Source organism: Sceloporus occidentalis, unplaced genomic scaffold (genome assembly GCF_023333645.1).
Source record: "Sceloporus occidentalis isolate IW3139 unplaced genomic scaffold, rSceOcc1.0.p SCAF_3, whole genome shotgun sequence".
Taxonomy (NCBI): Eukaryota; Metazoa; Chordata; class Lepidosauria; order Squamata; family Phrynosomatidae; genus Sceloporus; species Sceloporus occidentalis.
Genome location: NW_028316983.1, coordinates 13637995 through 13651496, shown reverse-complemented (window position 1 = coordinate 13651496; position 13502 = coordinate 13637995). Strand labels below are relative to the sequence as shown.

At 41.0% G+C, this 13502-nt stretch overlaps 1 protein-coding gene across 1 annotated transcript in view; it reads left to right on the top strand.

Annotated features, from left to right (window-relative positions):
* CDH4 (cadherin 4) overlaps nucleotides 1-13502 on the top strand; it is a 587236-nt gene that overhangs the window by 345059 nt on the left and 228675 nt on the right. The window contains exon 4 of the mRNA XM_089513685.1: nucleotides 2351-2506. Coding sequence (XP_089369811.1) covers nucleotides 2351-2506 — 156 coding nt within the window. The remainder of the gene's footprint in view (nucleotides 1-2350; nucleotides 2507-13502) is intronic.

Sequence of the window (13502 nt, the reverse complement as noted above, 5' to 3'; positions counted from 1 at the left end):
GAGACTCCAGAGAGGCCACCCAACTAATCCCTACCCTGATGCCATTTCAGCACTGGGCAAAGACCTTAATACTTTCCCAGGCCCTGTGTTCTTTCTCTATGCATTACTAAATTATCACTTGCATGTTTAATTTTATCTTTTAATAAACTACCCAGCTAACGCAATCATGGGGGGGATATATACATATTTCAAATCAGTAAAAAGTAGTTTCATTTGCATATAATGTTAAGTATGCCAGAACAGCAATTTTGTGATTGTGTAAGGAACACTGTATGTGAGTTATCTAAAAGCCGGTAACTCAATGTGTGGGCATGACAGGATCTGTGCCATACAGCCCAGCTTATATGTGCCATCTAGCTTCACTCCAAATATCTTGGCATATGGACATATAGCATGGACAATTGCACAGGGTAGACCTTTGGGCAGACAGCTGTACACATGGAAGCTTCTACACAATTCAGAATCTCAGTTGAACAAGATTATGAATCATGTGGAACCTGCCACACCTACTGCAGTATGTGTGAGGTTTTGCTCCCTGCAGACATCTGTGGACACCTATGGCAGAGCTAAATAGTACAGAAAAAATGGGAGCAGCCTTTGTAATGCATCCCTATCCCTGACTACATGATCATAGAATCAGAGAGCTGGAAGAGACCACAAGGGCCATCCAGTCTAACCCCCTGCCATGCAGGAATACACAGTCAGAATACCCCTGACAGGTGGCCATCCAAGTTCTGTTTAAAAAACCTCCAAAGAAGGAGACTCCACCATTCTCTGAGGGAGTGTGTTAGCAGCAATAGCAATAGCAGCTTCATTTATATACCGTTTCATAGTGAACTAAGCAGTCTCTAAGCAGTTTACAACTGTAAGCTAATTGCCTCCAACAAGCTGGGTACTCTTTTTAGCAACCTCAGAAGGATGCAAGCCTGAGTCGAGCTTGAGCCCTGGGTAGTATTGAACTCGCAACCTTATGGTTTTGAGTGAGTGGCTTCAATACAGGCTTTTAACCACTGCACCACCAGTGTTCCACTGCTGAACAGATCTTACTGTCAAGAAGTTATTCCTGGTGTTGAGGTGGAATGTCTTTTCTTGTAGTTTGAATTCATTGCTCCAGGTCCTATTTACGCTTGCTCTTCAAATTTTTAAACAGGGCTATCATATCAAGATAGTGCTTGTATAGTTGTTGACTTTTTTCCCATTTGTATCTTTTCAGGCCACTTGGCACCATCCAGAGCTATGAAAAGTTATGTTTATTGTAAAACAGGAAGGTTGTGAGTGGACATAACTGATGTTGGGCTTAGATGATAAAAGACAATATGCAAAAAGTTTCTTTCTCTATTCTATAATCTTACTATATGAGTTATGGTTATACTTATTTAATATATTAAAAATCTCAATTTAGTTTTGGAAGGATGAAATAGTGGGAAGAATTGGAAAGCGTTGATACTCCCCCCAATTTATAATCAAACACTCAAAATTATAAAAGGATAAGGATTTAGAATTTTCTTATTTTTTTTCTTTAGCAGAGATTATCATATTTGATTTAAGTATGCTTTATGCAATCAAGTGATTAACATAAAAATATAATAAACCAGCATAAAGTAAACAAAGACAGTAAAGCGTAGAGACTATGACATGACAAAATGTACAGAAAATTGGGATTATTTTATTAAAGAAAAAAGGATAGTAGTGAGACACTAGGAAGTCTACCATAACTATATAAGCTACACACAAAAGAAATATGTATAAATGTTTCTGTTCCATATCTGTTTCTTTTAAAATTTCTTTCGTTATTCTGTGTGTGTGTGTGTGTGTGTGTATTTAATAAAAAATTAAAAAAAGAAAAGTTAAGTTTTTGGACTACAGAGCTCAGAATTCTTTGGTTATTATGGCTATGGGGTATTCTTGGAGTTGTAGTGGAAAATAATTTTCTATGCTTTAGTATCTTATTATGTAAACTATTTGACCTTGTGGGTGAGAAGTTTGTGGATGTCCCATCAGTTTTTTAATATCTGGAGGTGAAAGGCATGAGTACATAGCTTATTCATTATGGCACACCTGAAATAATGTGAGTGCACGGGCCAGATTACATTATTCATGCAAATGTAAAGCCTGGGAAGATTCCTAAAGTCAGATTCTGATTATACTTTTTGTGAATGAGTTGCTGAGTTGTCTATTGTCTAAATCCAACACGTATGTAGAATTACTGTGGAATCAAGCTGTTCTTTTTTCTTTCATCTTGAAACTCTATAAGCTACTTTGGGTGTTATGTGTCACCGCATGCTCCTTTTTCTTTTCTCCTGCTCTACATTCCAAGCTGATTCATTGTTCTCTTTAATGTTTTATTCAGATTCGTTCAGATAAGGACAGTGATATCCATATAAGATACAGCATCACAGGAGTGGGAGCTGACCAACCACCCATGGAAGTCTTCAACATTGATCCTGTGTCAGGGAGAATGTACGTGACCCGGCCAATGGACAGAGAAGAAAGAGCATCTTACCATGTAAGCATGTTACCTCTCAACACTTCTTGTGATTTCAGTTTTCTTTTCTTTCCTTCATTGACAGTCTCAGACCGTGTCTCAATCTGAACTATATAAACAAAGTTTTAATAATCCAGAAGTGACAACCCAGATGCTTCCTGCATTGTTCCCCCTTTAAAATATACTGAAGTGTCATTTCATACCGATAATTCTAGTAAATTTGGGATTAAGCAATTGTAAAATTTGTTTTTTGTCCAAAAATAAAATTATTCTTGCTAACCTTCTGGCAGCATCTTCTCACCATCATCAGTTAGATAGGTCTCTGAAAGTTTAACTAAGATCAGATATGATGTTGGTAGTGAAATGACTGCTTACTTGAGAAGATGATGGCCTGTTACAGACTGCCAAAATAAAGCTGCTTCAGGTCTCTTTGGAGGTATGCTATTTAAATGATGCATGGGTCCAGAGGTTGCGCCAAAGCCACATTCCATTCCTAAGCACTGGAGTGCAGCTTTGGTGCAGCTTCCAGAGTCTTAGGATGCATGCATCATTTAAACAGCATACCTCCAAAGAGACCCGAAGCAGCTTTATTTTGGCAGTCTGTAACAGGCCGATGTTTTCATTTTATAGTACCAACGATTAAACTGATGACATTCAGTGGTACATATGGAAGTGGAAACGTGATTAGAGGATGCCTTACCAGAAGTCCAGTACACAAAACCCCTTTGACAAATCTCCCTGATCCTGCTTAAAGGCATTTGTGATCTTGGCTAATACTGGTGGAAATATTATTTCCTTGGTTCATAATCTAAACTCCTCATCTCTTTGGCCTGTTATAGACTGCCAAAATAAAGCTGCTTCGGGTCTCTTTGGAGGTATGCTATTTAAGTGATGCATGGGTCCTAAGAGTCCGGAGGTCGCGCCAAAGCCACACTCCATTCCTAAGCACTGGAGTGCAGCTTTGGTGCAGCTTCCGGATTCTTAGGATGCATGCATCATTTAAATAGCATACCTCCAAAGAGACCAAAGCAGCTTTATTTTGGCAGTCTGGAACAGGCCTTAGTGTTGCCTTCCTGACCCTTTTGGGATGGGAAGAAGGAGAGACAGAGGTGCATGCAGAGGATTCTACACTCTTCAGCAACAACAAAGGACAATGTAAGGGAAGGAATTTACACTACATAAAACACAGAGACTGATAAACAAGCAAATAAAGAACTAACAAGAAAAGCAAACAAATTTTTTTTAAAAAGCTTTTAAACAAGGTAAGATAAAAAATCTCAGAGAGACCAACTCAAAAGAACAAAAAGATTTCAGAAAACATAATTGACTGTGTAATTTCTATGATCTCAAGTAATCCCTCTCTATTAGAATTGATGGGAAAGTTCTGGTGAGATTCTTTCTCCAGAATGTGAAATTAAGTTATCAGCGAGCAAAGCATGGTTCTAATTTTTGGTGTAATATTGGTGGATTTTTTGCACAAAACCCTCTCAAAATTTTGGACAAACCCCCGTCTTTTGGGGGAAAGGATTTTATGTGTGAGAAACATTTTTTGTACTAAAGAACTCACATTTTTTTCAGGAAAAATGTGTTTTTTCAGCACAGAATAATTTCCCAAAGGGATGTGTGAGTAAAAGCTTCACAATAGCATTTTTTCTCCCTTATTGTGGGGATGAAATGTTTGAAGGTTTACATCCTTACTTTTAACTCCGGTGCTCTCTTCTGGAACTGAATTGGGCCAATCTGATTTGATCCAGAGCAGGTATAAATTTGTCCAGTTTGCTTTATGGAGAAGGGGGGATTTGATGAAATTGGTTGCATGGCCTTAGTCACAATTTCGTCAGCTATTGCAAGGGTAGGCAATTCTGGTGGATCCAGGGGGCCGTATTCTGACCCAGAAGTTCCAGAGGCCACATGAATGCACAAAAATGCCAAATTATAAAATTATAAAACACAGAGCTAATGATAAATCAAAACCTTACTTTGGGCTCTTGTACCTCTTCCACTTGATATTTGATACTTGTTGCTATTTTTACAGCTCAAACTTTTGTTTAGTTAGTTAGTTTATATGCCACCTTTCTCTAAGAAAGTCACACTCTCTCAGCCTCAAGAGGAAGGCAGAGGCAAAAAAAAGCCCTCTGAACAAAACTTACCAAGAAAACCTGTTGACAGGTTTGCTTTAGGATTGCCATAAACTGGAAACAATTTGGAAAGCACATAGCAACAGTGCAAATGCACACAGAACGCTGAAGTTAGAACATCAGTTGATTTGCACTTCCAGGCCAGGAGGTGAGTGGGGGTGGTATCCCATCATCCATGGGCTTGCTCACTATAGGGGCATCTTACTGACAATCAACAACACTATGAGAAATTTTTGCAATATTAAAGTTACATTTGGTTGACACTTTACAACAGGGTCTCATCCAAGCCATGGTATTCCTCATCACTATGTATGAATCTGAGAACTGGACAGTGAAAAAAAGCATATAAAAAGAAAATCAACTCATTAGAGATGCGGTGCTGGAGAAGAGTGCTAAGGATACTCTGGACAGCCAAAAAGACAAACAGATCAAGCCTGAAATACCCCTAGAAGCCAAGATGATCAAAACTGAGACCATCATATTTTGGCAACATCATGAGAAGGCATGACTAATTAGAAAAGTCAATAATGCTGGGAAAGAGTGAGGGTAGTAGAAAGAAATGGATAGGCTCAATCAGGGAGGTCATGGGCATGAAGCTCCAAGACTTAAGCAGAGCAGCAGAAGACAGTGGGTTTTGGAGATGTCTCATCCACAGGGTCACCATGAGTTGAGGTCGAGTTGAGGGCAGTTAACAGCAACAAAAAAAAAGTGAAAACCTCCTTCAGAATGTTAGAATAAAGGAAAACAACTAATATCAAGTGAGACCAGCGGCCCACCTAGTTGAGTATTTTCTTTACTAGCTGGCAGGAGTTTTCCAGGGTTTTGGTCCAGAGTCTTTCTGGCGCTACTAGAAAACCCCAGCAACTGAGCGTAGAATTTTCTACATGAAAGACTTAGTCTGTCACTGAGGTCCAGCCCTTCCCCAGTGTTCTATAAAGTGATTGTTTCATGTTTGTGTTTGAAAATACTCACTTGCTTCCTACAGAACAGATTACATTTTGTGCATCCCAGAAAGGCTATGAAGCTATTGAGTGCATACTTTGTGTGGCCTCAGAACACAATGACTTTCCAAATATCCATGTGAAGATGCTCTAAAGTGCCCATGAAACTGTATAGGTCAGTTTGACTGACTTCATCTTTTTAAAAGTGTTCCATGGCAGGCATTGATTCTCCCAAGTTATATTTGGTTTGGTACACATTTAACTATGTTGACATTGCTTGTGGACAGAGGTGGAAGGGATAAAGAAAGTATATTAGCTCCTTAGCTGCATGGAAGAAGAGATTTCCCTAAGGCTAAAGGGGAATCTTAAAAAAGTTATTTTATCCTCCTTGTGAACAAAAGCAATTATTTTCTCCATCGAACCTGGCAAAATCTGAAGAAAAAATTTAAAAAAGAGAGAGAAAAGGAATGTTTGAGACACAAGTTTTATTCTATGCTGCTGCCAGTGATGTTTCACCGGTGGTGCCAGGTCATTATAACATGAGATATAATTGGGATATAAGGTCTCAAAATAAAGCTTTTGACAGAGTCATTAAGACTGCAGTATTAGAAACTCACAATCAAAAGGAAATAACTTTGTCTGCCATAATGATGACTTTATGTGACCCTAAACTATTTAATAGCAAGTGATCCTTATTAAATATTGCAAGTTAAGACATCAACAGCCTACAGCCAATTCTGGGGAATAACACAACCCTTTCACAAGCCCTAGGAGGCAGGCCCTTATCAGCTTACAGACAATCTCCAAATCTTATACAACTACTCGCTTATAAGTAGTTACATAACATGTAAGGTTAATATAGCGACACAAACCAAGATACCAACTCTTCCCCTCATTCACTCTGGGAGCAATATTACAGGGGCCAATAATATCACCCACTATTTATTTACTTGCTGTTCCTCTAATGTGCTATATGCCAAACTATAGCCCTCCCTCCATGGCAACTGTCATCTTCTGGCCTGGGAGGGAGTGAAAAGGCTGGCCCATCTCCATCAGGGCTAGCCTCAAGAAGAAGAGTGAATTTTTGTATTTTTATTTTTATGTATTTTATATTTATGTATTTTTATTGCTGTAACCCGCCCAGATTCCTTGTGACTGGGTGGGCTATAAATAAATCTATTATTATTATTATTATTATTATTATTATTATTATTATTACGGCCTGAGAGGGAGTGATCAGGCAGGCCCAGCTCCACCAGGGATAGCCTGAAGAAAGAGGCTCCTCCCTCCTTAACTGTCATCTTCCAGCCACCTATTCCCCTCCAGCTATGCTCTGACTGTGTGGTGGAGAGGCTTACATACCCTAATGAAGTTGTGAGCTATGCTGGCGGTGGTATAATAGCCACCTGTAGGTCAGGTCACAACCGAAGGGTCTGACCAAGAGCGCCAAAGGGCAGGATGGGCTCTCTAGCCTTATGGCAACCATCCTAGGAGAAGGAATACTCTAATCCCAAACCCGGGCAGATGGTGTTTGTCTAACCCTGTAAGGTCAACCATCTAAGAAAAGGAAACTCTAATCAAACCTACAACCCGAGGACCTCGCTGCCACCGTCCATGCTTGTCAAGGCCTCAGCAGTCGAACCTCTGGTTTAAAGGGTGAGGCCAGTTCTGTGCATCCTGCGCTCCACCAGAAAAATCCATTGCACAGGCTCGAAGGATACATCCAACGTCATCAATGCGCTTGTACAAAGCATGGATGAATCCTTCCTGAATCTTCGTTCATGAAGTAAAGAGGAGGAGGAGGAGGAGGAGGAGGAGGAGGAGAACAAGAAGAAGAAGAAGAAGAAGAAGAAGAAGAAGAAGAAGAATTAACTATGTCAGCAATCCCGGTCAACAATCTACATTGGACAAATAAGACACAGAGCTGGCATTAGAAATAGTAAAATCCCAAATCTAGTTGCAAACATTTCAACCTTCCTAGACACACAGTAAAGAATTTACAGGTTGTGATCCTTGAACAAGGAAATTACAAAGAAAGACTAGAAAGAGAAACTGCTCAATTGAATTATATTCACAAATTCCAATCCATTAGCAGAGGTATGAATGAAGACAATGGCTTCATGGCATACTACATATTTTAATACAAGAGCCCTCACTACTGCACACATAACAAAATGATTTTTTTTTTCAGAGAGACTTTTGAACTTTGGGAAACTGACTTAAGATCTGAAAGATCCATGTCACATTTGGCAGCGCTTTGAAAATTTAGGGCAAGGGTAATGATTTACATCTTTCTGGATCCCTTTACATTCCATCCACTCCCACAACTGTGTAAATATGCTTCATTTCTGAGCACTTACCATCCCATTGTACTGCATCCACAGAAATGAGTTTTTCATACATCCATGAAAGCTCATGCAAAAATAAAAAACCAGTTAATCTTAAAAGTGTTTACACATTTCTTTTCCTTTTTTTCTTTTCTGTCTGTGTATTGTTCTGTTCTACTGTATTCTATTCTATTAATAGCTTTTGTTTGTTTGACTGGTTTAATGTTATTTTTAACAGTGGAATTATTTTTCACTCTCTTTCATTCAACTTTCATAAGTGTGGAATGAGAAAAAAGTGGGCTATAAACAAATGCAGGGTGGGATGGGGAGAGGAGACGGAGGAAGATGGCTGGAATCCTGTATGAGATGTGTGTATGTAAGCACCATACTTACACATTGAATCGCAGCCCGATTCCCTGATCTCAATTTACTGGGAAGCAGCTGCTGCTGTGGACGGGGGTCTCTTCCCTTGTCACTTGGGAAGCAGTTGGTTGCCATTCCCTAACTCTCTCATGGGCAATCTCTGGTGTGACAGGCAGAAATAGGTACCCTGTTGTAATTCCCCTTTGTGATAGAAATCGCTTGTTTGACAGAAGTAGAACCATCAGCCAACTGCTTCCTGATTGACAAAGGAACAGACTGGTGCCAGTAAGTGAATACTGGAGGACTTTCATGGTTTCTGCATAACCCCTGAATTGGGAACCATGACTACATAGAAGTCATGAGTATGCAATTCCAGGTTAAGCAGTTGTAATTGACATAGAGGATTCCTAATAATAACAATAACAACAACAACAACAATAATAATAGTGGTGGTGATGGTGGTAAGGCTGGAAAGGGTGCTGAATATATCCTAATAAGTTTTTTATTAAAAAATATATAGAGTCTGGGTTTAACAGGGTTCTCCATGAGGTTCATTGCAATCTAGTAGTGGTGGTGATTATTTAATTATTTCTTACCCACCTCTCCCTTTGGATCTAAATATGGAAGAACAGATTAAAATGCAACTACAGATTGGGCATGCAACACCAGTTAAAACACTCAATAATAGTACAGGCCTCAATGATGCTGGGATATGTTTTTGAGTTATGATTCTTGAACATTCTGGACATTCATTGGACTCATAGGAAAGAAATATGCCTTATGCCATTGATCTAGCTAGCCTACTATTGTCCACTCTGGCTGTTAGCAGCTGTCCAGAGGTTTCAAGCTGGATTCTTTCTTAGTCCTGTCTGGAGATCCCTGGTATTCCTTTGATGGTCTTCCATCTGACTAGTAAACAGATCCAGAATGGTTTAGCTCAGGGGTAGGCAATCTTTTTGAGCCGGGGGCCGGGTTGGTGTCCCCCAGACAACCGGGGGGGGGGGGGGGTGTGAGCCAAAAATAAATAATTAAATAATATAGGACAACATTTTCAAATGTAGGACACATTTTTTAAAAAAGGAGGACATGAGAAAAAAATGATGATTTTTAAAAAATGTTAATATAAATGCATGTTTCTTAGGCATGATGAAAATGGAGGACATTTGGGCATTATTCCTAGACAGATGGCAGAAATGGACTTCCCTTTCTGGCCAACCCCCCTTCCCCCCCATTCCATACAGCACATTTGGGCATTGAACATGGCTTTACTTAAGATGGCCTCTTGCATATTGGGCTTATTGCATAGCCAAACTCTTTGGGTTTCACACTGAAGATGGGTTCACATGGCTAGGCATATTGAACATGTCAAGGTGGTTTCACCGTTCTTGCACCAAGTGCACTTCTCAGAAGCGTGTACTTGGTCAAGGGACTTTGGTTTTTCTTCACTGCGCATGAGTTTGTAAAGATCACAGCAATTTACATTGGCCATGCCTCAGAGGCTTTCTGATATCAATATCACCATTAAAGAACCAAAAACACACAAAAAAGGCACTTTGGAAAGTCACACTCTCTTGGCTTCAGAAACAGTGCGTGCATGCCTCTCAAGCTGACTCATATCATCATCACACTATCACTGTCAAAACAAGGGAGACTTGTTAGCATTAAAAGCACCCAAAACACACTTTGGAAGGTGACACTCTCTCAGCTTAAGAAACAGTGCCTGCATATGCCTCTCAAGCTGACTCATATCATCATCATCATCATCATCATCATCATCATCATCACCACCACCACCACCACCACACTAGCATTGTTAAAGCAAGGGAGCACTTAAAGCACACAAAATAAAATTTAAAAAAACCTTGAGGCCTCTGGCCACTCACCACCTCCTCCTTCTGCTCCCCCTCCTCTTCCTCCTCCTCCTCCTTCTGCTCCCCCCTCTTCCTCTTCCTCCTCCTCCTCCTCCTTCTGCTCCCCCCTCTTCTTCTTCCTCCTCCTCCTCCTTCTTCTGCTCCCTCCTCTTCCTCCACCTCCTCCTCCTTCTGCTCCCTCCTCTTCCTCCTTTTCCTCCTCCTCCTCCTTCTGCTCCCCCTCCTCCTCTTCCTCTTCCTCCTCCTTCTTCTCCTCCCCCCTCCTCCTCTTCCTCCTCCTCCTCCTTCTGCTCCCCCTCCTCCTCTTCCTCCTCCTTCTTCTCCTCCCCCCTCCTCCTCTTCCTCCTCCTCCTCCTTCTGCTCCCCCCTCCTCCGCTTCCTCCTCCTCCTCCTTCTTCTCCTCCCCCCTCCTCCGCTTCCTCCTCCTCCTCCTTCTTCTCCTCCCCCCTCCTCCTCTTCCTTCTCCTCTTCCTCCTCTTCCTTCTTCTCCTCCCCCCTTCTCCATGCTCCACGCGGCCTGGGGGTGGGGCGGAGGAGGCAGAGGAGAAGGAGGTGGGCAGCGCGGGCCTGCGCGGGGAGGCTAGGAGGGCGACGCGGGGCTTCTCCCTTTGCCTCCTCTGCCCCAGGCCTCTCTCTATATATTTTTCATAAAAGAGATCACTCTGCAGTCAATGATGGTGGCTAAAGGAATCCCTTCTCCATTTATTTATTTATCCCACCTTTCTCCCCAGGGTGCAGTGCAAGTAGGGCTGCCATAACCCAGGACCTCCAAACCGGGACAAATGTAGGACAAATTTTTTAAATGTAGAACTTTTTTTTATAAGGGCAGAGGAGGCCACCAGCGATCCCCATGATCGTGGGCAGCCCCCACGCTCCTGCCCGGCTCCTTCAGAGGCTTGGGCCTCTGAAGGGACCAGGCAGGAGGGAGGAGGCTGCGGGGAGGCGGGGAGGATGGCACACACCTCCACCTTTGTTTCCTCCATGCGGCCGGGGGGCGGAGGAGGAGGAGGTGGGTTGCACAGCCCGTAGGAAGGCAGCACCTCCCCCTTCGCCTCCTCTGCCCCAGGCCTCGCTGCCCTCCTCTTCCTCCGCCTCCTCCATGCGGTGGAGGAGGAGGAGGACAGCGAGGCCCCGGGTTGCAGCGCAACCCAGCTGCAACCAGGGTTGTCCCGGTTTTTGGCAGCACCCGGGCCGGGAGCGGGCAGGTGCTGCCAAAACCGGGAAGATCCCGTTTGCAACCGGGTTATGGCAACCCTAAGTGCAAGACAATTTCCAGCATAACTAAAACTGGTTCCAGTAAAAACACAATAAATTATAATTTTTTTAATTAAATGAATTATCCTGTTACAACTCCAATTAAAACTATATAAACATGGGACTCATATTAAATTAGCAGTACATTGTTGTGTAAATTCCAGTATATTATTTTAAAACCTCTATTCATCACAGCTAGGCCCTGGCAGAATACATAGGGCTTTTGCCTACTGGTGGAAGGACAAAAGTAATGGACCTAACCTAACTTCCCTTGAAAAAGATTTTTCATAATCTGGGAGCAAGCATCAAGAAAGCCGTCCCTCATGCCTGTGCCAAACCTACCTCTCTATTGTAGTTCTCAAAGCCTAGGAAGATTTATATGGAAGAATGTAATGTTACAATCCAGTTAGCCTGGAACCCAGTTGCCCCAGGCTTTATATATCCATTCCGAGTTGAATGTAAGAAGAGCTCTGCCTACTCAGACAAAGCCCTATATAGACAAGCATCCTATTCATACTTTGACTAGTCAGGTGCCTATGGGAAGCCCACAAGTAAACACAAACAAAGAACAGCAAGCTTACACTAAAGTAATCCTACCGGAAAGGGAACAGCAATTATTGTGTGTAGATAATTCAATAATTATAACAGAGCCGTGTCTCATATATTAAACAATATACATTTATATTAACAGTACTAAATTGTCATACCAAACATTAGAACAATTGTATATCCATCTATGACATAGTACTGTGTCCTTGCAATCGTCTCAGAAGGTCCAAGACCATATAATGAAGCTGTAGCAACTCAGTCCCATCAGTCAAAATGTGCAGATATTCATGGGTACTTGCAGCAATGAGGTATGAGAATATGACATGTAGTCTTCCCTGGTAGCAAGGCAACAATTCAGTCCCATACGTCAAAATGCACAAATCCTCATAGGTACTTGCAGCAATAGGGTATAAAATTGGTACTTGCAGCAATAAGGCTTGAAAATAAGGCTTGAGGACGGCTACCTCCGGAGTGTTTTAGGGCCGTTTCGACCCTTAGATGGTCTTCCTCAGCAATTCGGAGTATTTTATGTCGGATTAGGACTGGACATTATGTCATATTTCTAAACATACAAGGTTGACAAAAATTAATGCAGCAGTTAACAGGGATAATAATATGCATAATGGAATACAATCTCAAGATAACATTATAATAGCTTACCCACGTCTCCAAACAGTATGGCTTGACTGATAAAGCAATTGCTCAGTGAAAATTTCCAGAGAGTGTATGTTGTAATATACTTTACCTCTATAATAGGCTACAGGTGATTATCTAGAGCATGTAATTCCTTAAAGGTATATCCTTTAGGATAAGTAATACTGCAGATCCCACAAAGTAAGCTTGAATATATGGCTGAATGTACTATGTCATGATATTATTCATAATCATCCAATTGCATTTGTAGTATATAACCTCCTGTTATAACATGTTATCCATGCATTTCCAATCAAAAAATAACAATAATAACAATGAACCTTAAGTTGCCATTCTGTCCTCCAAACCCATGGTAATGTGCTAACATGAACTAGATATTCTTAACCTTATGTGTAGTATTGTCTAATCATTAAATTTCAGAAGTCTCACAAAAAGGAACTTAAATCTAGACGTTCATTTAATCCCTTAGGTGTGTTGGATATTAACTTATGAATCCAAAAAGACTCCCTTTGTAAGAGCTTAGTTTGTCTATTTCCACTATAAAATAAACCAAATTTGACTTGCTCGATTACAAAGAATTTTAAAGAATCTGGAGAATGGTTTAATTGTGAAAAATGTGTCACCAGTGTGGTGTCCAAACTTTTGTTCCAAATAGTACTTTTATGTTCAGAAATTCTAATCCTTAATGGTCTGGAAGTTTGACCTACATACATTTTCTGACATGGGCATATGATCACATAGATAACATTTAGGGAGTTGCAGTTAGTGAATGATTTCAACTCAAAACATTCCTTTGTTATTGGATGGGTAAAAGATTTGATATTTAAAGATAGTTTACAACAACTACAATGACCACATTTGTAGTGTCCTCTAACCTGGGATGTCTCTTGAGTACGTACTTGAAAATCTGTGTGAACTAA